We start from the raw sequence: 25,739 nt of genomic DNA, 5'->3' as shown, positions 1-25,739 counted from the left end.
TTAAATCTATTTATCATTGATGAGTAAGTGTTTCAGGCTGCACGAAGCACTCGTCAAATTATCACAATTTCAATACCTTGGCTCTCGAATTAGAAAAAGATCAGTCCAAGCCACTGTCCCTGTAAATCCTTCACCCAGTCAAGGTGAGTTTCTCATCCCTGCTGATGCATCTAGCTTTGTTAACTGATACCTACAGTGTAACATACAGATTTCACTTTGAAATTGGAATGATATTTATTTCTACTAACTCAGCTCACTGCATTTTGGGAATTCTTTCTGCCTGTAGCACAGGAAATATATGCTTAGGAACAGCATGTGGGAAATTGAGATATGTTTTCTTGACCTGAGTTTGAGTTCAGTTTGGGGGTGCATGTGTGTTTTCTTCCTTGGTTGAGGACCATAATACCAGGGAAGAATCCTGATGTTTTTCATTAAAAGATTCATGTTCCTTTTCCTCTCCATTTGTTTTTGTATGGGGCAGTTCACATGAGTCCCACATGAAATCAGAGATACACATGGAATTAGGACTTGGAATTCTTTTTTTGTTTGTTCGTTTTTTTGTTTTTTGTTTTTTTTCTTTTCTCAAGTGTGCTGGCTAGTTATAGTTAAATATGGAAATTATGGGACTCTATACTCTCTTAAAAGAGGAAAAGGTTGTGCCCTCACTCTTCAATGCTTTCAAATTTAATTAATATAAGGAATGTTAAGTTATTTTGTCTATCTTCCTGCATTTAGTTAGTAATTTGATCAACAGATAATGAAATGTGCATTAAGCCTCAGTCACTTTGTGAGGCAGGCCATGGGGCGGGTGCTACACAAAGGTGAATATGACCCAGCACCTGACTTCAATTAAATCAAATTCTCATCATAGCGGAGGACATGAAAATGTACTATGGAAATTGAATAAGGTTTAGCTGGCCCCTTATTGATGGACATTTATAAATGATCGAGCATTATAATTATGCTATGATATCGAGCAGCATTTCAAAGGGTGGTATGTGGGAATATGGAAAGCTCTTCAGAGAATTAAGCTAAACAAAGAACAAAACCAACCCGCTAAGCAATAGTGCCCCTTTTGGAATTTAAAAAAAAAAAAAAAAAAGAACTGATAAATGGATTAGTAGATATATATACAGAGGGTGCCAAAAAAAAGTGTACAAATTTTAAGAGAGGAAAAAACTGTCTTAAAATTGTAATACAATGAATGATGCTCGCGTTCATTTGACTAATGCCGTCTTTGAGCGTACGTCATACGACACATTGCAACCATAATTCACTTCAACTTCGAAAAGCAGTATGTAGATAACGTCTCTTAAAATGTGTATGTTTTTTGGCACCCCCAGTATTTATACATTTCCCTGGAAGGAATTATAAGAAAAGGGAGGGGGCAGTCGAGAAGAGTTCTTATATATTTTTTTATTTTTATCCCTTATGTAGTTTGAATTTACTAACATTATACATGTCCTTCTTCCATATCTTTATTTATTTTTAATAGCAAAGGGGTATCTGCATCATACGATTATAGCTGGTTTTTTTTTCCCTTCTTTGTACCTTTTTAAAATAAAATGTGCCATGTTACGTAGAATATATAGTACTATATAAACATCCCATGCAGTATACAGAGAACTCCATCAAAGTCAAGCACGATGCTGAAATACAGAGGAAGGAGGAATGACGCAAGACCAAACAATGGTCCATCTTGGTCAATGGACACAATTCTCTTATTTTTAAACACTTTATCTTAGAAAGCTTTTTCTTTATGTCTTGCCTTCCAACCACACGAGGTTTGTAGGTGCCCCAATTTGTAGTTGGGTATGTAAGTCAGTTGTAGGTAAGTCAGTTGATACTTCTTGGAACTGCTGGCACTTTCCACTTTCTTGGTGTCCAAATATGTATTCATTCAGCACAAATAATGTTTCAGTCATATTTCCCTATGAAATGAAGCAAATTTAACCTTCAGTGCATACTTTGTATGCCATCTACTTGAAACATTAGTTTTCCCTGTTAAAGTTATTCCCCTTATGTAGTTTGGATTTTTTTTTTTTAATAATCTTTTCCTAAATAAAAAGAATTATCAGAGATGGATTAACAAGAAAGATGTTGTTTTAATGCTTAACACAGAAAAATGAGTTTGAGATAATTACTTAGGCCATAATAGGATTTATCAAAATGTGGTTTTCTCCGTCACGTGTCTAGGCAAACAGCTGTCCTCTGCTTTTATTATCAGCGTGGGTCATCTTCCTTTTCTATAAGGCTGTTGCCCCTGGTAGGGAACTATATTTGAAACTAAATATAAGCATGAATCCATTACTGGGGGTTAAAACTGGGACTGTACGTGCAAATTATACTTTCTTTGCAGTCTGTTATTAGCTTTTTATTTATTTCCCCTTTTTGGGTTTACATTCCTTTGCTCGTTTTGGCCTAAATGATAGGGGTCAACATGTGTCTGACATTTGTAAATATAACCCATATAATTTGTCTATTCTGTTAAAACAAACTATTATTAGAGTGGCAGCGGAAATCATCTTTGGAGATCTCATTGATTGTTTAGTTTTCTGTTCGAATTCTAATCTGTGGGTAGACAACCACTGCAATCATATCTTAACGAATACTCAATTTTTTTCTTCCATCTCAAAATCATGAAGTCAATCCCAAAAATTGTTTAAAATTCATTTCCGTTTACCTCTGATGATAAAGAAGGTAGAAAGTAAGTGGATGGAGAGAGAAATTCAGAGAATAAGGTTCTCAGAGTGAGTTTGCCACTAGCAACCACAATTTAGCTGGGAATTAATTTCACTTTTATTCTCCTTATTGACAAAAAGAAGGGTTTGAATTAAATAAATTTTAGGATCACATGACAGACAGAGGCTATATATAACTTCCAGACTGGAAGTTGATTATAACTAAGAACTACTCGAATACACCTCAATTATTATAGCATACAAAACATAATTAAATGGTAAAGAGGTCTCTAGAAATTGAAAGGGAATGTAATCAAATAGCTCACTTTACCACGTGCAAAAGGTTTTCTAACTCCAAAATAGAATTCTGTGTTGTAACTTTCAAGTAACGTTTGCCATGTAAATTCTGGTTTAAATTTGGGACTAAATGGTATTAGCTCTACATCTAGGATGGCAAGATAGATAGATAGATAGATAGATAGATAGATAGATAGATAGATAAAGATATCACACTCATATACACACACACATATACTGCGGGGGTGCCAAAAAGATGTATGCACATTTTAAGATGTTATTTTTAAATGTATATACATTTTTTTGGCACCCCTCTGTATATATGCATAAGAAGTTTATCATGTATAGAGCATATGTGGGAGAGAACATAACAAATCATTTGCAGACAAATCAGGGACTTTGTCTGCAAACTTTCTTGGATGTAACAGAAATAAGTATCTGGAGTAAGTCTGGGAAAATAAGGACATGGTTCTAACATAAAATTAGCAAGAAATATGCTTATATTGACTTTTTACATTGTTATTCTTTATCTCAAATCAATACAGACTACTTCAGTCTGCATATGAAATAAAATAAGGAATGCCTGTTGGGCATAAGACAGCAGGAAGTTTAAGGATTGTGGCAAACTGTTACAAGTGCTAAAAGGAGTTCAAATCTATTGTTGTAAGGCTGCCACTTTTCAACTTCAGGTGTGTACGGCAGCAGGTGTTCTAAAAGTATTTCAACTAAATCCTATCATTGTGTCCATCTCATTCATTCATGTTTTCATTCAGCAAACGTGATGAAAGCCTGTTTTTTAGTCAGGCCAAATAACACTTGACATCAGTCTTTCATGGGCTCATTCGTGATTTGGCAGTTGGTACAGGGGGCGGGGGAGCTATGCATGTAAACTGTGAAGTTTGAAAACTCTGTGCAGTATTGGACATGATTTCTAAACTGGAAGATTTTCTATGACTATAGTGCCAGAAGTTGACAACCATTCTGTGCTCCTAAAATACCTGTTTGTGTCTCTACTATAGCATCATTGCCATCCATTAGAGTGCCTTTTACTTGTCTTTCTCCCTCTCTGGACTGTGACCACTTTGCCAGGTGCAAAGGCCAGGGTTATGTAATATATATCATATACTGAAGAGATTTGAGTTATTTTTAAAAACTGAATGACTGTGTTAAGATATTTCTGAGTTTGATTAACATCCTTCAATTCGTGTCAGTTTTTAATCATTAGTATAAAAAGCTTTTCACCATTCAAGTCGCTCTGAATAGCACAGAAATAGTTTGGGGTTTTTTAAAGCTTGTTTTATTTTTTTAATTGAAAACTAATTCATATGTACATAAAAAGGTAGTTCCTAGATAAAAATGTTATCACATTTTAACTTACAGTTCTTGAAATTCTTTTTTTTAATTCCTTTATCTTATGACTCTGAGATGTTATAAGCTCACCTCCAATAAACTGCTTTTGTTGTCATTATCTTCTTCAACCAGCTCCTTCCAAACCACCTTTATTCTTTCTTTTTCTGAAATCAGGTTTATAGTCTATCTGAGGTGAGAAACTTTTTAATTTAATATTTAAACAACCAGACCTGTATGCTATGATAATAAAGAGATATATTTTAAAACCATCACCACAATCCAATATAAATAGAAGAATTTTTTAAATTCACTGGTAAAAATGGAAAATGTTCAACTTCTTTAAAGGCATTCTGCAATCTGTAGACATTAGCTAAAATCAATGTCAATATCTACTTGTAGAATATAATGTCAGAGAACATTCTTCATGGCTCATAAAATGGAAGATGTGCTATTTTTAGTAGCAAATCAAAATAAAATATTTTACATTCATTTTGCTAAGCAAAATATTTATTGTTGATTTTTGTTTGTATGTTTGCTTCAAACAGCAAGTCCTATAATCATTATACTATCTTATCAGTTTATACATTGGATGTTTCACATTTAATACTAAGTTTGGAAGAGTACGAATACTCCACTAAGCAAGCAAACAGTAATTACTCCTTCATAATTACTATGCAACTTTATTGCCACACATTGTTATAATTATATTTTAAATACTCCCCATTTCCATGATAGGCCGTAATATCTTCTAGCACATTACAATCTGTGCCTTTTAACTGCGTCTTACTTCCACAAAGGCGTCTTTTTCATTTAGTCTCTTTTTTAACTACCGTTAAAAGAGACTAAACAAAATTAATTGGCACCATAATACCGCAATAAGGAAATTGTAGACAATATAATATTTCTGTGGTACTGAAATTATCTCATTGCTCAGAGGATTCATGTTTAACATTAAGATGTAGTCTTTCTTCTGTTAAGGACCAGTCATGTTTCTCAAACTTTAGTGTGACACTAGCTACCTGGAGATCTGGTTCAAATGCAGATTTTGATTCAGTAGGTCCAGGGAAGGGCCCAAGATTCTGTATTTCTAAAAGGGCTCCCAGGTGCTGATACCAGGGCTGCTGGTCCTTGGACTCAGTTTGAGTAGCATCACTGTTGAGTATTATGTATGCCTATGTGGAAAATGCAATCAACAATATGCGCACACAGCTACATATAAACTTCACCCTGATCTCTGCTAGAATCACTTTCCACCTTCAAGCCTGGGAATTAATTGCTACTGTCTAAGGACTTCATACAAACAAAAACAGCATTCAACCTATGAACGTCTGCCAAGTAAGCAATAGGAAATTTCACTACACTGAAGTGAAGTCAAAGGCTTCCCAAAGAAACGTGCATGACATTTGAGCTACATTCTGAAGGTTGATTAGTAGTTTGCCAGGTGGAGCGTGTGTTTGGGGGGGGCAGGTAGTGGAATGCTGGGAAAGGAAATTCCAGGCAGGAGGAAGGTATGATAAAAGATAAGATTAAGAGGCCAAATTCTTATCTTCTAGTCAAGGTGTTTGAACTTTATCTTAAGGAACTTAGAAATCATCTAATCACTAGATTATATAAATTTTAACTCACCTAATTTACTAATGTTTTTTCTTCCACTTTCAATGAAATAAATATACTGCCTTGTGAAACCAACAGTCAAAATGATGCTCCTGGAATTCAAAGATAATATTATGAATACATCTGTCTTTTTTCAATGACATGTTTGAAAATTTATTTCTGGGGTTTTATTTTTTAATTCATTTAGTAATATATTGTGGTCCTATCTTTTTTCCATTATAATCATCTTCAAATTAGTACAGTAACAGCACTTGTTTCTACTTAGCAACAGCAGTAAATATAAATCAGTCATTGTTAATATCCAGAGCTTAATGGCAGCTTCTGAAGTTCCCTGAATATCAGGGTGGCTAAGATGTGAGCCTTCTAAGACACTATCAAACACAGTTCACAGAGAGATCTTCGCTGAAAGAAAATCTCACTCCATGACTTTTTAAATTTCTTAGTGGTAAAAATAATTTTTTGAAAGTTCTCTTTTCAATAATGGAAGCCTTGAAGGTAGATTTAAAATCCAGAATCTTATAGTCTATCTATATTTGATCCTTAGCAAGCTAGCATATTGTTTTTGGTAATTTTGTCGCAAGGATGCTTCCCCAAAATTTTTTGATACCAGTGGGTAGAAGAAATCCTCAGGTTAACAATTTGTTTGGGGCCTTTACTTTTCCTGTCAATGCTGCCCCCCTAATTCTATAGCTTCCAAGGTTTCATAGAAAACTTTAAAATAAATATGTATGTGTGTGTGTATACATATGATAAACAAATAAATAATAAGTATTTGTGTATATACATATACATACATATATAGCAGGTGCCAAAAAATGTATACACATTTTAAGAAAGGAAAAAAAAACTATATTAAAACTGTGATACTCAATATATACTGATAACCAAAGATGAATATAAGGCATGTATATACATTTTTTGGTACCCCCGTTATACATCAATTCCCTTTTTTATATAAATGCATGCTACAGACATATATTTATTATATATATTTAGTAATGTATATTTAATACATATATTTAAACTAAGAATTGGGAAAACCCTGCATTTTTAGGTATGCAAATACAGATATGTAATTGTCTTAGGGAGAGCAAACTAAAGGTAGAAACTACCTCTTCAACAAAGAAAAATTTCCTGGAACCTGACTCTAGAACAGTTATTGTTTAACACTTTAATATAGCTTCTGGGGAAGGGAAAAACCCGATAAAATCTATTGTGTGGATGTCACAATACTTTCCCTCATAGTAGAATACAGCGTTAATGGATTTAAACTGCCAATAGAACTCTTGCAATTGAGTGACAAAAAATACATATTAATAATAATTGAGAAAAACAAAACAAAACAGGAAAAGGTTACATTCATCATAGGTAATTGCATGTTAACACACAGAAGAGTAACATGAATGACCTGCATCATTCTCAGGGGATAAAGGAAGCCAAATGTTGCTAATGACTCAGGAGGGGGACCTACAATGTAGTGACCAGATGGTCCAATGACAACTGTAGTCAGCAAGAACCATTTTGGAAACCCTGATCCTCTCCATGAGCAAAACTTCTTTTTGTCATTCTTGGGGTCCAGTCACAAGTTCCGTGGCCAAACCACCATGAAATTAAAATGGAACAGAGTTTATGAAAATGAAGCCCACTTGATTAAACACTCTGAACTCTGACTCCGACAAGTCGTTAGGTTTCACAGCTGATGACTGGCAATGGCTAATGAGAGATGCTAAAGAGATAATGGTAGTTGTAGCTGATGTGGAGTTAGTATTTGTGTATGTACCATACACTGTTTTAGGCCCTCACCATGCATCAATTCATTTAATCCCAATGTCAGTTTTTGAGGTAGGGAATATTATCATCCCCATCTTAAACACAAGGAAAATGAATCATAGAAATGCTGTTTGTTTTTTTGTTTTGTTTTATTTTTTGTTTTGTTTTAAGTGTACACTGTCCTGTAACTAGTGAGTCAGGGAGCCAGTCCTCAAACCTAGGAAGCAGATTACTACTCCTAATAATCGATTGCACCCAAAGTATGTGTTAAAGCCTATAGGAATATGAATGTCCTAAAGAGAAGCCACTGTCATAGTGTATGTATTACTGAAACCAGTATGCTATGTGCACTAAAATAATCTGTTTTAGGAGACAATAAAGAAAAGCCTACTTCAGACAGTAGAAAGTATGACTCATGGAAGTCATTTTACAACAGGCATAAAAGGTAGAATCTACAATTCTTTATAGCAGGGAATTAAGATATTTCCATATTTGGTGCTATTGCCAGTGATAAACTCACATGTTAACATGACTATCTCATTTGAATGGATGGATGAACCTTGAATCTTTACAATGTCAAGGAAGAAAATGTTCTATAGTGAGGAATGATTTTATATATATATAATGATTATATATATATATATATATATATATGTATATATATATATATATATATATATACACTTTAAATCTCACGGGAAATTTTCTTATGCATAGAATGTTGGGGTCCAGTGATTGCATTTCCCCTTTTGGTTTTTCTTCTGGAGAAGAATTTAGAATAGTTCTAATGTGATGAATTCCATAATATTTTTTTTTGATTCAACCAGATTAGTAAATGCACTAAACCTAGCTGGGAATGAGAATGTGGAAGAATGGGTGTTGGGATTATCTATTAAGATAATAACACTATATAACAATTACTAAATCTTAGGCCACGAAACAATAAAAATTTATTTAGCTCACACATTTGTGGGATGGCTTTGCCTGATCTCACTTGGGTTTATCCATTTTTCTGTGATCAACTGCACATTTTCTATGTACCCCAGCTGATTTTAGATGAGCTCACTCAAGTGTCTGGGTAGGGGATGGTCATTGGATAATCTACTTTGGCCTTGGCTGGGATGGTAGGGATGACTCATCCATGTTTGTATCTCATCCTCCAGCAGGCTAGGCTGAGCATATTCACATAGCCATGCAAAGAAACAAAAGGAGCAAGCCCCAGTGCTTAAAAACATTTCAAGCGTCTGCTTGTATCGTATTTGCTAGTATCTCATTGGACAAAGCGCTTCACATGGGGTCAGACCAAGAATCAGAATGAGAGGGGTTAACAATACTACATGAAAAAAGGAAAGAATACAGGGAAGGGTAAAGAATTAAGACCACTAATACAATAAATTTTTAGCAGAACATATTTTTTTCCTAGGGTATGGGGGGAGGAAGGGCTCCATTTTGGTTTTCAGAGTATAAACTTACAAATTAATATTTGGTTTATTCGAGCCAATAAACTAACAAAAAAAGCCTTTCAGCCATGTTAATACATCGATCGAGTTTGTTGGGTCATTGTGGCTGTTTTTAAATCCATTCAGTTTTAAATATATGTGTAGTAATAACAAGTAGCAATTCTTTCCAATCAAATAGGGTTGTGGAGGGGGTGTCAATTCTCAAAGGATAATCTTTGCCCTGTCATACTTTAAACAGATTGTCATTTTGCAATGTCATTGTTTGAAGAAAAGTTCTGTCATACTTTAGTTTGGGTCACTTTTTCTTAGGAAATAAGTTTACATAAGTTACCCAGCACCACCATATTTTACCCCAGTCCACGATTCTTTAGCAAGGGCCATACCCTTTGGCTGTATTTTATCATGTGGGTTCACTTAACATTAAATAATTAGTCCCCTGGGATTCTGACTAGTTTTACTGGAAAATTGGAGTCAACAATTAATTTCTAGCCTTTATGAAATTGCAGAGGATAATGAGGAAAAATAGCTAATTTAGTTGCAATTAGTAAAATAGCTCCCTTTGTAGAAAGAAACCCCTAGGTATCTCTTTCCAAAATAGAATCCTACAGTTTCTACCATGAAAACAGTTGATTTGAGGGAGAAATATTTATCCAAGCACAAATACTGGTTATGAATATGTTTCTAATGTAACTAGAAGGGGTCGATACTTGCCTCTTTACTTCTAAGGCGAGTTCACATTTGGCTTCCACTGATTATTTTTTCAACAATATGTGTTATATGCTTTTATGGTCTGCCAGTACTTTTTTGAAGCCCAGTTAGAACTGCGGCCAACAGAGTTGAGACTAAAAGGGGGCCAAATATCTCTCCAGAAGCAAGACTACTTCAAAAGATATGCATTACAAAGCCCTACTGTGACTCAAATAATCACTTATTTTTAAGAGGGATTTGCTAATGTAGAATTGGTTTCTTATCTTCCCAGCCCCTAGTGAGCCTTTACTGTGCAAATTCGCTGATGGAGGACAAAAGAAGAGACAGAATCAAAGCAAATACACCCAGAATGGAAGGCCTTGGCCCAGGGAAGGAGAGGTGAGTCCTGACTGACTTGTACTCAGAATCTTGGCAGCAAACATCCCTTAGAAGGGCAGCAAGACAGACACTTGGGGCCATTATGAAATTGAGTCCTATGGAAAACCAAATGGCTTCAAATGGGGAAAATGAGCAGGCCTATATTAATGTGCTCAGGATAAAATAAATTGAGGAGGAGGATATGACATCCAAAATGACCTCAGTTCTGCACTATAGTAAGTCTTCTGTCTTTAACCAAACTTGAACCTGATAGGCCCTCACAGAAAGACTTACTCATAAAGAATTGATCTGTAATTGTGCAATAGTTATAAAAAGAGGTATGACTACTTACGGAAACATTTTCGATGAAATTAATAGTGAGAGTTGAATGTGTTTTGAAAAAAAGCAAACAAAAATTTAGATTTATTTCATTCTACCATTGAGATGCTCTATATGCACATGTATGTGTATTTATACATATGCCCATATATTCATAAATGTGTTGACTATTTTATATATGTATATATCAATATAAAATAGGACATTTTGTGTTAGTCAAGGAGAAAAAAAAATGTTGATACCCATAGGGTTTTCTTTTTCACAACAAGGAGAAAAGCATGTAACATAATTATTCATTTACCTTCCTGACACAAAATGATGGAAAAAACAAGCTTATGGATACAATGCCTCTTGGAATGGATTTCTTTTGGTTATTTTTATTGTAAGAAGACAAAGAAAAGGTGTCTGGACTTCTAAAAGGTCTTTTTATTCTTTGTGAAATGGAATGAAGTTGTTTGAATGACTTGAATAAATGCCATTTTGTACCAAGGCCATAATTTCAACAGTAGAGCTTTATTTAGTATTTCTATTCAAAGCATCTACTTTGTCCATTTATCATTTGAGAGGCATCCTACTTGATGTGGCATTTTATACTTTCAGCACCAAGAGAACAGTTTTAAGGAAAGAAAGGAGGATGGAATTTTTCTCAGTAAAACCTTCAGCTGTTTTTCAGTCTCATTATGAAATTGAGTCCTTTGGAAAACCAAATGGCTTCAAATGGGGAAAATGAGCAGGCCTATCTTAATGAGCTCAGGATAAAATCAATTGAGGAGGAGGATACGACATCCAGAACGACCTCAGTTCTGCGCTACAGTAAGTCTGTAGTCACCAGTGAAACAAGTCACCAGTGACTTGTCTGTTTTGAGTATTTCCATGCAGGTCTCAAAACCCATCTTAAAGAATATAGTTGTGTCCAAGTACTGTAACTCATTACCTTAAGACATGAAAAAGAGACTCACCATTGAGTGCGTGAAACTAATAAAAAAGGGGCAAGAGTTTCAAAAGTCTTAACTTTAGGAAGGCAGTTTATGTTATGTTCAAAAGAGGAAGAGGAAAGGGAATGACCTATGATTTTTTAGCTTGCAGTTCAGTGATCATCAGGTTGTCTTAATGCCCCCAGCAAACAGCTGATTTCTGATAGCACTCATTATCACGTTGGTCCCATACCAAACATCCAGAGACCAGAAAGACTCGTTTGATCTTTTAAAATTTGTTTGGGTCAAATGCCCACTAATTAGAGAGATTAATGGATCACAGACCATGACCCAAAAGCCTCAAGACTGGATTAGGTAATTTAGCATCAGTGACTGAAATGTCAGTTCTAGTCTTCTTAAGAACCTGTAATATTACATTCACAAAATAGATGCCAGTTGCAGCACAGCATCTCACCTGAGGCTACATTTCTTGGAAATCAAACCAATAAACATAAAAGAAACGTAGAGTTAGAACTGCCACCCTGCTACAGTTAATAGAATCTAGGTCTTTGGGTTTAGAGCATGATTAAGAAATAACATATGTGTTATTGCCATGGAAACATTGTGGAGTCAAGTTTAGGGCCCGGAACACCTTATAATTTAAATGTAAATTTTAAAAGTATATTCTTACTCTTTGTTTTCAAAAGTTGCTTTTGGAGAGCTATAGATTTTCCTGTTGAAGTATGAAAATCAAGGGGCCTTAATAAATTTATCTGTGACCAATAAAAATATAGTGTGTGCAGACATATTCAGAGGAAAGAAATCAGGAAAGTGAATGATGTGCACTAAAAATACGCTTCTCAAATATCTTGGTTTTGAGATGAGCACATTAATTTTTACAACTTTATTGTGGCCTTAGGAGTAGACACACCAAGAATACTGGATAACTTTGTGTTATCATCATATGTTTTTCACTTCTATTTCCCCTTGCATTGTACTTGCTAGAGTAAATAAAAGTATATTAGCATAGATGCTAAAGTATGACATAATATAAATTAATCCTATGTAAGTAATATTTAATTTATGTTATATGCCAGTAAATTCTAATTACTGCATTTAATTGTTTCTAAGATACACATTTTGTTGTTTTCCCACATTTTAACAGTTCTGGAATTCATTCTCCTCATATAATCAGTGACATTATTACAAGATAATTTACTTTCACTGCTGTTAGTCACCTGGGGGTACTACCTACATTTTCTGCTTAAAGTCTATGACCACTCTGATTGCATGAATTGAAACTCTAACCAAAGCAGGGATAGTGGGTCAGATCCTTAGGGGAAATTTTGTGTCCCCTTCTTTCATCCAGTGTTAAGATTGAGACTTACAACTTCCCTTGAAGTCCATTTCTGATTGACAGTTCTGTTTTTCACTTACCTCAAGCCTTTTGACATCCCAACTTATAAGGAGATCATTGTGGATAATTGTTTTGCTTGTTTGCCTTGTCATACAGTTGACTCTTAAACAACACGGGTTTGAACTGCACAAGTCCACTTGCATGCATTTTTTTCAATAAATATATAGTTGGCTCTACATATTCTTATGTTTCCCATCCACAAATTCAACCAACCAACCACCAATGAAAAACAGTATTTTTTGATCCACAGTTGGACTCCACAGATGTGGAGGATCAACTCTATGCATTTTCGATACCATTTTATATAAGGGTTTTGAGCATCTGTGGATTTCGGTATCTGGGGCCAGGGGGAAGGGTGGAGAGCTCATGGAACTGATACCCCGTGGATACCCAGTTAAGTTTTGAGGGAGTCAAAAATTATATGTGAATTTTTGACTGCTTGGGATTTAGCACCTCAACCCCTGTGTAGTTTGAGTCAACTGCGTAAAATAATGCTAAAGCTTTCAATCATTGTTGTCTTAAATAAAATGAAAGATAAATTAGATTTTGCGCCTTCAGAATTTGAGATAATAGCACAGATTGAGGCTAATAATTACTTTTCCTCTTTCTTAAAAATCAGGTAAAAATGACAATGTGAAAAGGATTTCTGATGAAATGCTGAAAATACAAAACCAGTGGATGACAAGCATCTTAGAAGGACCTTAAACATGACAATTGATAGGCTAATTAAAATTTTAATTTAAAATTTAATTTAAAGCTGTTTTCTTCTTGGTGGCATTTTGATAATAGTTCTTTTAGCATAGTTGGGCTACATGTGTTTCTTTACAAAAATAATTAATACCGAAAACTGTATACCCATAAATTAGTGTAGAATTAGTGAGGTTTTCAAGTACAAATGTATGCTGGTAGATACGTTTTTTTGCCTGAGTGAAAAACACAGGGATATTTTAACGTTATTAACTAATTCTCAAATGACAAGCAGAACTCTGAGAAGAATGCTCAGGGATTGACACTATTAGGCCTCTCTTTCCTGCTGCTCTATCATTCTTATCATTTTGTTTCTTGATACAGTTCTGAATCCCTTTGGTCTCTGTCCCTTTGTGCTCTTAAAAATTATTATTTATTAGTTCATTAGGAAAACAATAAACCCACCACATGTTAACAAAAATCGTGTATTTTTATGGAAACTACTATATTTTTCAAAGCAAAGACAATTATTATGCTGTTGAGAAGAATGGCATTGTTTTACACGTATGCAAATCACTTTAGCATCTGACTTAGTAAAAGATGACCAGATTTGCATCTACTTCAGTATTTGATCTGCTGCAAAACGCTGTACAATTTAAGCATATGAAGAAAGTCCAGCTTCACATAGACATGTCATTTTAAAAGGGAGGACCTCTGGATTTCCCAAAAGGATCTCCGAAACCCTTAGGTGTCATTAGACCACACTTTGAGAACTGGTCTACAGAAGCTCCAGCCGAGGACAGGGTGGCTCGATATGCAGAAGAGCCATACAGCTTGTTAAAATGTTAAAATATATCTGTATCATTTGGTACATAACTACTGGCACTGGTCTATCAGTGCAACCCCACTGCCACTCTGGTGCCTCCTTCAAGACCTCTCATGATCCAGCAAGAATGGGGTGCTGGCTGGCACAGCAGGAGGTCCCCAGGATCCTACTTTAGTGTTTAGATTCGGACTGGCTAGCGCTTATCCCATACTAGTTGAAAAATGTTTTAATGTTACTCCTAGTTCAGAAATGGTCTCACTTTATCATCACTATGATTCTCATGGCATTGCATTGGCCAGATATTCGATTACGTCTGAGGCTGTAGTCTCAGTTTTTACTTCAGGCAATATGTTGTCAAAATTGGTCTTGTTAGTGCTTCCCCAAAGGACTGCTCTGGAATCAGGAATGCATAAAAACAGTCCAGAAATATATCAGCAACATGAAGAAGAACTCCTGTTGCTTCTTCCTACATATCCAAAGAATGGATTTCCAATGACTACCAAAATGCCACCAAATTTGTTTGGAATCTATACCTCAAATAATAACAGCTGACCAAAAAACGTTCCATTGTGTTGAAAAGATAATTGGATCAAATCCAGGGATGGATTTTTCTACTATTATGATGAGAATCACTCAAAAATTGAAATTCCATTATGTTCACTTTTGCTGTGACTAGTCTTTGGGTTTCCTTCAGAATTTTCAATATCAGTAAATGTTAAGTTTGAAATCACAGAAGATGGTGATATTTTGCCAAATTTTCATGCTGGGATATTATTCTTAAATAGTGCAAATATTATACACAAAACATTTCTCACTGGTTTCACTAATCTAGCTTACAAATGCTCTGCTAGAGCTCTATATTAATTGAGTCATTAAATGTCATTGATAACAATTGCTTTGGGAATTGTACTTCCAAGAAATAATATGTTGGCCACAGACACAAACAAGAGACATGGCAAATGAACCAGAAGTAACCCAAGAAAGTTATCAGATATCTAGTGAAAAAATATGCCAAGATTTTGTTATAAAAACTAAAATCAATAAAATGGCATTTCTTGCCTCTATCTTATTTGCAGTTCTCTCTGCTAGAGTCAATTGAAAAGCAATGAACAATAACAAATATTTTCTATTTGATGCTCTGAAGATATTTTTTCTTACTATGCAATTATTTAACAAGATTTTGTTCACAGTCTAGATATGAAAATGAACTAATGGAACTAATATAATATTGTTAATATCAACACTCAGGTTTCCAAGAATAGTTTATAGGTTATACTGAAGAGAAAAGCAAGTCAGGGTTTTGAGGGATGCATTCCAGGAATACTGAGGAGGGCAATTCCTTACCTATTCCCAATTAAAGAACAAGTTTTAGATGAGATATGGCGATATATGATTTCCCAAATACCTTTTATTTAAGTGCATTTTGAGTGGCCCAAGACATGGGCGTCTGGGTATAGGAGTACAGTATATACATGGCATAATACCAGGGAGTGCCATTCACACAAACCAAATGTCATGGCTGCCACTTAGCATAATAAAATGCTATTGCTCTGCTGGGACATGTTAGTTTAAAAACCGTTAAGGGATGGAATAATGACAGAGTGTTCTTTCTCTATTTTTGTAAATTACTAGATCCCATTGATGCACTCACAACATCCACTATTAGTGAGCTGACAGCCGAGGCTCTCAGTTTTATCACAAGCAACTTAAGCTAAGTGATCTGCTATGACCTATAACCTAGATAATGTGTCTATTTTCAGACCTGAAATCAACTTATTTTCAGTGATGGATGAAAACTGTGCTGTAAAGTTTTATAACCTTTGTCCATTCAGAGCTACTATTAATAAAAACTATCTTCGGTACCAGTAAGTGAATGAAGACCTGCAGAGGTCAGGTGGGAGAACGGGGTTCCCTATGCTATTATGAAGTACACAGCCAAGTGCAAGCTAAGTTGAAAATCCTGATTCCAAACACCCAAGTGTCCTCCCTGTTGTGCCTCAAGGCATAGGAGTCATTATTTATTCTGACTAATTCCATTTATGATTGAGACAAAGATGTCTTTTTAGATTCTGAGCAGACAGATAGCCCTAATCAATACAATATTGAGTCATCCTATGTTTCAATTCTAGATGAGTAAACATTTTCTTTGAGGGATATGTCCTAATTTTTGTGGGATTTTGTTTTTGGTTTGTTTGTGGTTTTTTTGAGTACAGGTGACTACACATAGATTTGGCATCATACTTATCAATTTCAACTGTGTTTTCATGACCATCATTATCAGTCTCTTGTTATCATGAAACATTTGTTCCTTCCGTGACTGATACTTCATGCTGCTTCCTGAGGATGCAACGAGGTATAGGTCTGATCCCTGCCCTGAATGTATGTCGGGTATACACATACACAGTGAGAACCCTTCTAATCTCCCTATGCTTCAGATCCACTTTCTTGCTTTCTCAGCATTTGACTACTTTTTGAAGAAATGTTCTTTTGAGAGAATTCTGTTTGGAAGATTTTTCTTTTTTTCTTTTTTTTTTAAGGAAATATTGAAGAAGCAGGTTAAACAAAAAGTATTCAGTCAGTCAGTAAACACTTGTTGAGCGTCCACTATGTGTGAGGCATGGGACTGCATGCTACAGAGATGACGTAAACACACAGACAGATACTCTACCTCCTTGGACTCTAAAATGGCAAAGATCTTCTCTGTCTGTAAAGTAGGAGATTAAAAGTGGAATAGAATATAATTTAGCATTGTAGAAATAAAAGCACTGTCTGTAACTAGCTTTGTACTGACACAACAGTGAAAGAAAACCAAAGCCAAAATAATAATAATAAAAATAGCAACAGAAAAACCAGCAGCCATAAGAACATCAGTTCACATTAATCTTGTTGCTAAGCATTAATTGTGTGTTTGTTTGTGTGTTTGTTTTTCAGGGTAGGTACCTGAGAGGTTGATTTATATGAGTTTATAAACCAGAAATTCTCCTCAAAGTTGAAAAGCTCTACCTTGTCAGGTGGCTGATAGAGGTCTCTATGCCCTTGGGTGCTGAGTGGCACAGAGAGAATAATGTTTAGAGAAGCAACTTGAGCTTTGGGGTGTTATTTAATAAATCTCGAGTCCTTCTCCAATGTACCCATTGAGAATAATAATTCTAAGTTTGAAGGAACTGTGTGAGTCAACATCTGTTTGCTTTTCTTCATAATTTAGAAGGCCCTTTACTTTAGTGGTTATGAGGGCAAACTCTCATAACCACTACACATCCACAGCTTCCAAGCTGAGTGACAACACTGAGCAAATTTTTCAGTCTTTAATTTTTTTTTTCCTCATCAGTAGAATGAGAATGGCCAAAGTGTATATTTAGTAATTGGAAGGAGTAAATGAGATGTTGAAGGTAAAGTACTAAGCACTGTGCCTGGCAAACTATACACATATAGTAACTGTCATAACATCATCAACACAACTCAGGGCTTTTTAATCTGAAATCCAGCTTACCTCTGTGTTCTTTATGGCTCAAGTGTTTAATTCCATGTTTTCTCATTTTATGCCAAGTCTATTCATTTTCCTAACAGGAATTATTTTTAATTATACATGTATTTAAAAGAAAGTTTGCTGCCGATACAATTTTCAAGCTGTTTTTAACTTCTTTTTACAAAACATATTGTAAACAAGTAAAAATTAAAGTATTTTAACTTTGATCCATATTTTATTAATGTTTTTACAAGATAACATTCCAAATCAAAAAGCATTATTTAGCACTGAAAGACTGGGTGATTTTCAAATTCCTAGACAATTTTCTCTTGAAGTTCATATAATCATGGAAGCCACGAACTGGTAAGGAGAGAGGGATTTGGATGGAGAAGAAGAAAGAAAAAGGAAAAAAAGACAATTAAAAGAAAACGTGAAGTATTGCTTGATATCAAGGAAAAGATTTAGTTGAGCTACTATTGAAAACTGATAAAATACATGGTTGGCGTTTTTAAAGATAAAAAAGATGAATTAGTAACCTATCTTTTCTGGCAAATAATGTCAATTAATTTTGGATACCAAAGGTTCTTATGCAACCTGTGTGGCTATGAAAAGTACTCCCCATGCTCAAGTATTTCCCAGTATCCTTCAAAGCAATTGTCTTTGACAGAAGGAGCATTCTAATGCTGCACTTGGAAACTTACTGGACTTAACAAAGACTCGGGAAACAGGAATTTTTTATATCTACTATGGCTCCATAGTGCTGAATGTAAATAGTTTTTAAGTTACCACATCCTAATCTATTTCAAGGGTGATGTTACCAAATTCTTCTATGTTAGGAATTTTTAGAATCCTTACAAATAGTGGTATTAGTGCCATTTGTAAAATTTATTTTGTTTGCTGAAAGACTCAGACTCACAAAACTATCAGTTTGAAAAAAAGATACAGTTGATGCTCATTATTTGTGGTCTCCATAATGGAAAATTTACCTACTGGCTACAATTTATTTGGAATCCCAGAATCAATACTCACATAGTCATTTGCAGATGTGCAGAGAAGTGAAAAATTTGAGTCACTGAACACATGCACATGCCCCATTGAGGTTGAACATATGATACTCTGCCTTCTTGTTTCAGCTCTCATACTGTAATTTAGGACCACATTTTTCACATTTTGGTGCTTTTTGCTGGTGAATCCCCTGTTTTAAATGGCTCCCAATTATAATGTCGTAGTGCTGGCTATGGTTCCTAAGTGCAAGACATCTATGCTGTGTCTTATGGAGAAACAAATAGAGATAAGCTTTGTTCAGACATGACTTGTAGTGCTATTGGCTGTGAGTTCAATGCATCTAACCCTATGGTCACCACTCGTAGGAAAACTTCTCAACAGAAAACTTTTGTTGAGTTTCTTAAAAGCATTTGGCTGTCACTAACTTGTTATCAGTGTTACCGTAAAGCACATCCTTTGAGACATTCTTAGTGAGAAAGACAAGAAGCAACTCAACCAAGTGCCCCCTTGCCTTCAGGTGGATCTCCTCTTTCATGACCTATTTGATCAGTCAACAGTCAACATCTTTCTTCTTATTAAGAATAATCTGACAATGTGGCTCAGGAATATATCATTTCTAATGAGCTTTCAAGTCATGTTGGCTACAATTTAATTTTGTAATACTGAAAATTAGGAAGTTTATGTTTTAGACATATGGAATTTAAGTATTGCCCCAGTGAGTCACTAAAAATAAAAATACCTTGAAGAGCAACTACTATATCTAAATAATCAGCATATCTAAATAGTGTATAGTAAATAGAAATAGTGTATCTAAAGAATTATTTTAAAAACTTAGTAATAGCAAGTGGATTCAGGATATCTTTGACCATGGCCCAGGAAGGTAGAAACATCATCTATATAGTTCACTACCATTTTCTTTCTGTATGTCACAGTGCTTGAGCATTAATGGTCTGATCCTTTTCTTTAATAAGAACATGGGAGAAAAAATTAATGCATATCTATTAACATTACCAAGTTTTGCAAATAATCTTTTTTGACCTTGAACTGAAGGAGAGTCTTTACATATGTGATCTTAAAAAGAACAATTGGCTATTATGGTGAATGCCAGCACTTGTAAGTTGGATTTGTCAGCCAGCCCACTAGATGTATTTTCTATTTAGTTTATGTGCTTTACCTGCAATTTAGAGAGCAGGCTCAAAATGAATGACCCTTTTGATCTCTAAAGAAACTTTCCCATTGGCACAAGAACTTAACTTCTCAGTAATTCAGCATGAAAACTTTTTTACTCACTTAAGTGTTCTTACTTTAAAGCCGATGGGCCCAATATTTACTAACCTATGATCACTAAAAATAAAAAGTAAATCTTGTAAATTACAGTCATAGTGTAATTTTGGGTAGAATGTGATTAATCGTGAGCTGCAGTCCTCAGCCTAGTATCCATTCTCAAGGAAGAGAATGGGATAATGTACTTGCATTCTTGGAGCAGGGGTAGGGAGGTGGGAGGGACATGAGGCTGAGAAGATGATAGAAAGCAATTACAGGGAGAAAGTCTGATGGTTGTTCTATGTGTCCCCTGCATTCCATCGACCCAGTCTCTATGGATCAGGGCAGCTAAACGGGGGTATCAACCTACTAGGAAATTTCTGAAGTTGTTCTCATTGTTCTGGCAGTCCCAGTCTGCCACAAGACTCAGAAATGTTTCCATCAATGTTTAAGCCATTGCTTACAACTTCTGGGTAACATCAAACTACGGCTTGGACCTGGAAGAATATTGATCAATTAACCAGATACCTGGGACTTCCCCCTATCTAGATGTACAGGCTGATCCTGGTAGCAACATCAGCATTCTGTTTTTCCGCCCTACTTACCATGCTATGCTGGAGTTTCATAGCGTAGACACTGCATCATGGACTCTAAGACACCATCAATTAAAGATGAAACATTCTTTTCAATACCACTAAAAAAAAGTGGAAACACTTGCCAAACTACTAAATGCCGTCAATTATCATGTCTCAATTTCACAGATATTAAAATGTGAAAACAAAACTGTCTTGGAAACTAGGAGATTTAGTCATTTAAATGGAGATAAAAACAGAAGTTCCTACATAAAATATGGTAATGTTCTCTTATTTCTTTTATAGTTATCAATTAAGGCTTACTTTTACTTCAGTTTTAATGACAAACTCAGACTAGAACTTTTTTTCCTTCCAAGACTTTGAGAACCTTCGGCAGATACATCATACAATGCTATTATACCCCATTCTCCCGCTTCTTTTTAAACAATGCTTTTTCTGTGTATCCATAGGCTTTCTCCGACTTCCAGTCTTAATTCTGTTTGCATATGTCTCTCTTGTTCTTCTCTATTGCTTATATAAGAGAAATTCTCTGACAAGAAGGCTTTATAGTAAAAGCCAAAAAGGAGAAATACCATGATGACATAGTGTATAAAGAACAGCACGACTCTTCTTGATGTTCTTTTTTCAAACATAAAGGGGTGAAATTTTTTCTGGTGATTGCCTGTTTGGTTTTGTTTTTCACTATTATTTAAGTGATAAATCCCTTGCATCTCAATTGCTCGACAAATCCCTAAAGATGTCAAGATGATTTTTACCAATCTTGTCCCCCCACCCCTTGGGTCAATAGCGTGGAGAAGAGGGGCCTCCAGATTTGTCTACTCCCTCTAATTACTCCTCGGATCCTGCTTGTGATTTAGCTCAGGTACACTAGCTTCCTTGGTGCATCAAAAAGGTCTCTGAGCAATCCCAGTAATCACTTTGCTTCCCTCCATCTCTACTGACCAGTCAAGGACTGAAAGATTTTCTTTAGAAGTTCAGCTGACGTTTCTAAAAGGAAATTTTAGTAATAAAATAAGTAAAAATTAAAAACACTCAAATTCCATTTTCAAATACAAATTTAACTGAAGTTCAAACTCAAGTGTCTTTAAGTCGATCATTCATTTATTAACTTACTTAACAAACACGTAGTTAGTCGCTACTATGTTCCAAACACTGGGCTAGGAACAGGAAGTAATGAAATGGGCGGATCCAAGAATCTATTTGAGAGACATACATGACAAAGCATAGTCATATTAGCTCCCATCTGGCATCACAGGGACAGAACAAAGGCAGTGGTTAATGCTACGTGGAGAGATGGCTTTAAGAGTCTGTGATTTTAGTTTGAGGCTGGAAGACTAGGATTTCAATTTTCCCAGACAGTGATGCCTAGTTTCCAGCCAAAACTTGCAACAGCAAAGGCTCAGAGGCCCAGGGCAAGGTGAGTGTATGTCTGAGTTTGGTGAAGAGTGGGGTCTAGAGTTGCACAGGAAGATTATGGATGTCAGTAGGTACAGAGGGACTTGACCATGAAGTCCCTATGTACCTACTGACCTCCATAATCAAGGGCCCTGTGAGCCATGTTTCACTTCAGTGAGCCACTAAAAGGAAGGGTCATGATGTGGTCAGATGTGCCTCTTTCAATAGCAGTCCTCACAGCACAGTGGTGTGGCTGTTGGAGTGGAAGTTGCAAGAAAAGGCAGGAGAAAATATTATTACCGAAGGGTCTTAGTAAACACCCAAGCCAGAAATGATAACTTGAATGACACTGCAGGATAGATACTTGAGTTTGACACCAAGATTCAGGAATCACCGTGACATAACTAATGGTTGGGATCAGAGAGTGAGTGTCATCATTATACAGAAGGGGAGACAAGAAGGGCAAGCCCTGCCCCTGAGTGCTGGCATCTCAAAGCCAAATGGAACAAGTAACACCAAAGCTGAAATCCCTGTGTGATAGGGCAGAAGAAAACTAGGGGAGAGGCTCACAGAAGCCAAAAGAAAGGAGTTTTGAAAGGAGAAAGTGATCACTGGTCAAATGATGCAAATTAATCCAATCTAATTTGGAATAAAAGTCTTCCTTGGATTCAGAAATTATGAAAATTAGACAGTGTAGTGCGAGCTATTTCACAGGTTGGTGGGCATCTTTTAGAGGACCATTAGCTAGGAGGATGTGTCTGTCTTATCTCAAGACCATGCAGGATGCTCTCCCTTTGGTAGACTTTGTCAATGCCTTTGTCCATGGTCTCGTGTGTTCCTCATCTTCTTTACAGGAGAGAGACTTGCTGCACATAGCCCAGGGAGCATCCTTTCAGCAGGTCAGAGCCAACAGCTGCCTTATATAGTTGACTGTCTCTACAGGGAGAAATGGGCCAGGGCCATTTCCCTGTAAAACCCTACCACTCTGTCTTATAAAAGCCAGGAGTTCATTCTCTCATATCCTCTTTCAGTAAGTGTTCCAATAGCCTGCCATCAGTTTTGCCCTGAGGATATTGTTTCCTAGGATTAGTTCCCTTTACAGGAAGTAAGTTAAAAGCCCCTTGTCTTTGGCCAAAAGCTTTACTTGGTATCAATCATTTTGTGGTTTTCTAGTGATTTTTATTGGTTACTCTATCTGGGATATCCACACTTTTGATCACATACGAAACCCTCAGTTTTTCAGCCAGTATGGTCATTTGGAGTTATGAATTCTTATTCGTTTCCACAGCTAGAAACACTATACCATTAACCCTAAAGTATCCAGTCTTCATTCTTGACCTCCTGCCCATTTTTACCTTGATCCTTCTGGTTGCAGCAATCTCCATTCTATTCCAGCTCTTCTGTATTTCACTGACCCAGCAAAGCTAAATGCCTCCTGACATTTCCAAGCATACTTCTGAATCAGGCTTCTGTTTTATACCACGTTTACAAAGAATATGCCTTTCCCCCCACTCCTGCATTTAAAATTTTAAACAATTCAAGTATATAATGTGTTTGTTTTTTTTTTTAATGAAAGGGATTTTTCCCCACTATAAAAGTCATTCTCATTCTATACAATTTAGAAGCGTCAGAAAAAAATACTAAGATAAAAATGTGTTTTATAGTTATATACCCCAACATTTGGCATTTAACATTGTTGAAATTATTTTTTTGTTGTTTAATTTCTAGTCAGGGGTTTTCATTTTTTAAATTTTATTTGTTGCTACGTAGTGTAAACAGACTTTTGTGTCATAATTTCTTCAGTAAAGGATATGTTCTCTAAAGAGAAATACTGGTAAATAAATATAAACAAAGGTAAGTGAGGTTTCACTACAATAGCAGTACCTAAACATATATAATGTGTTATGATATTCAAACCCCTTTTACAGACATCATCTTTTAAGTTATTTTATTTATTGATTTACCATAAGCAACTAACAGTTGTCAATATTGTTAAAATGGGTTGCAAGAAATAAAGATGGCATCAAGAAAACCATAGTATGCTTTTCTTCCTTGGCTTCCTGAACTTATCCTGGGCTAATTCAGTACACGATATTCACTAAAATATACAGTATTTACTATATATTTACTAAAGGGTTGCTTTAAAATTAATTGTGGAAGATTGACAATCCTTGTGATTATTTGTTCGTAACTCATCCAATATGATGACTCGTGTCAGGGCAGAATTTAGAAAAAGGAGAACTGTTAGGCTAAAACACCAGTGTTTCAATTTTCCAGGAATTTCAGTGGGTATCTGTCTGTACGAAGTTTACTGCTACAAGCTTGTGATCCGCATTCACATTACAGTATAAAAGTAGTTTGAAAAGTGATAAAAACCATGCTATCAGCCTCCCTTTTCACTGGCTTTAATGTAGTCAGTGACCCTCTGCTCCTCAGGTAAGACCAAGCATTATAGTCCAGATCTTTCTGAAGTGGCAATGCCTACTCCCTAATATGGAAGCAGTATTTCCATCATGATTACCTACCTCTTTGTTTAACCTGCTTATCAGTTAAAGGTATGAATATCAAATATATAGCTCTTAATTCAACCTGATATATCTGGAAGTATAGATTCTGTCTGGAAGGACTAGAAATATTTTATTATGGCTGAAATACCAACCCAAAATTCAGCTGCAGCTGGAAAATAACAAAAGTGCCCCTTTTTGTTTTAAGTAAATTATAAATGTCTTCAGCACGCAAACAATGTGAACTTGAAAAATGGACGATATCTGTGAACCTGATAAGCCCTTTCTGAAAGAGTGACAGGGTTACACATCACTTTTCTGCATCTGTGGTGTGACATTTTCATTTTGTTCCAAGTTATTTTACTTTTTGTATGACTCTGAAGTTTGTAAACATGCCATAAAACGGGGTAATTACATAATGGTGATTTTGTAGTTCTAGCTTAACATAAAGGTAGCTAGACCAGAGAAGCAAAACTGATTTTCTTTTTCACCTTTGTGGAAGAGACAAAAGGAAATTGAGCACAAAATCTGCATTAAGATCATGCTAGAATTATAACTCAAGAATCTGTTACACATGAAATGAAAACCAGGTGCAGCCAAGTGTTAGCTATTATGTTATGATATTCAGCCCACAGGTGAAATTCAAACAAACTGCTGTTGAGCCCCAAGCCTTGTTTCGTTACCTAGGTTCCAGATTCATATGATCTGATGCTCTCTCTCATTATGTCCTCTTGCCAAAGGCACTTAGAGGAAGGACTGCCCCTAGGCAAAATCATGAAGTAGGTGAAACTTGTGTTCATCCCCCACCCTTTTGCAGTGACAATCTCACCTTAGATTCTCTCCACCTCCCTGTCCCCAAGTGCCTATTCCAGGTGCTCATTGCTCTGGATTTACCCTCTGTTTTCCAGGGGACTCATACCATTTCTTTTTGTCCAGTCCTTCTTTGATTGCATAATTTTCTTGTTCAAAAAAATGTTCAGTGGCTCCCCAAGAAGAGCCAGGCAAGCAAGGTGCTCCCTCCTTTCCTGTGGAGTCTTGTTTCCCACTGTTCCCCTCCAGTGTTCTACTGCGGATGGATCACCCACCTCGCCCT

The 25,739-nt window shown here is 35.8% G+C and overlaps 1 protein-coding gene across 11 annotated transcripts in view; it reads left to right on the top strand.

Annotated features, from left to right (window-relative positions):
- Positions 1–25,739, top strand: part of RBMS3 (RNA binding motif single stranded interacting protein 3) — a 648,742-nt gene that overhangs the window by 504,089 nt on the left and 118,914 nt on the right. For all 11 annotated transcript variants that reach the window (XM_033132638.1, XM_033132634.1, XM_033132632.1 and 8 more), the window contains exon 7: positions 10,152–10,258. In XM_033132638.1, coding sequence (XP_032988529.1) covers positions 10,152–10,258 — 107 coding nt within the window. The remainder of the gene's footprint in view (positions 1–10,151; positions 10,259–25,739) is intronic.

This window comes from Rhinolophus ferrumequinum, chromosome 17 (genome assembly GCF_004115265.2).
Source record: "Rhinolophus ferrumequinum isolate MPI-CBG mRhiFer1 chromosome 17, mRhiFer1_v1.p, whole genome shotgun sequence".
Lineage (NCBI taxonomy): Eukaryota > Metazoa > Chordata > Mammalia > Chiroptera > Rhinolophidae > Rhinolophus > Rhinolophus ferrumequinum.
The sequence above is the reverse complement of the archived record's forward strand: the minus strand, read 5'-3'. Positions and strand labels throughout refer to the sequence as shown.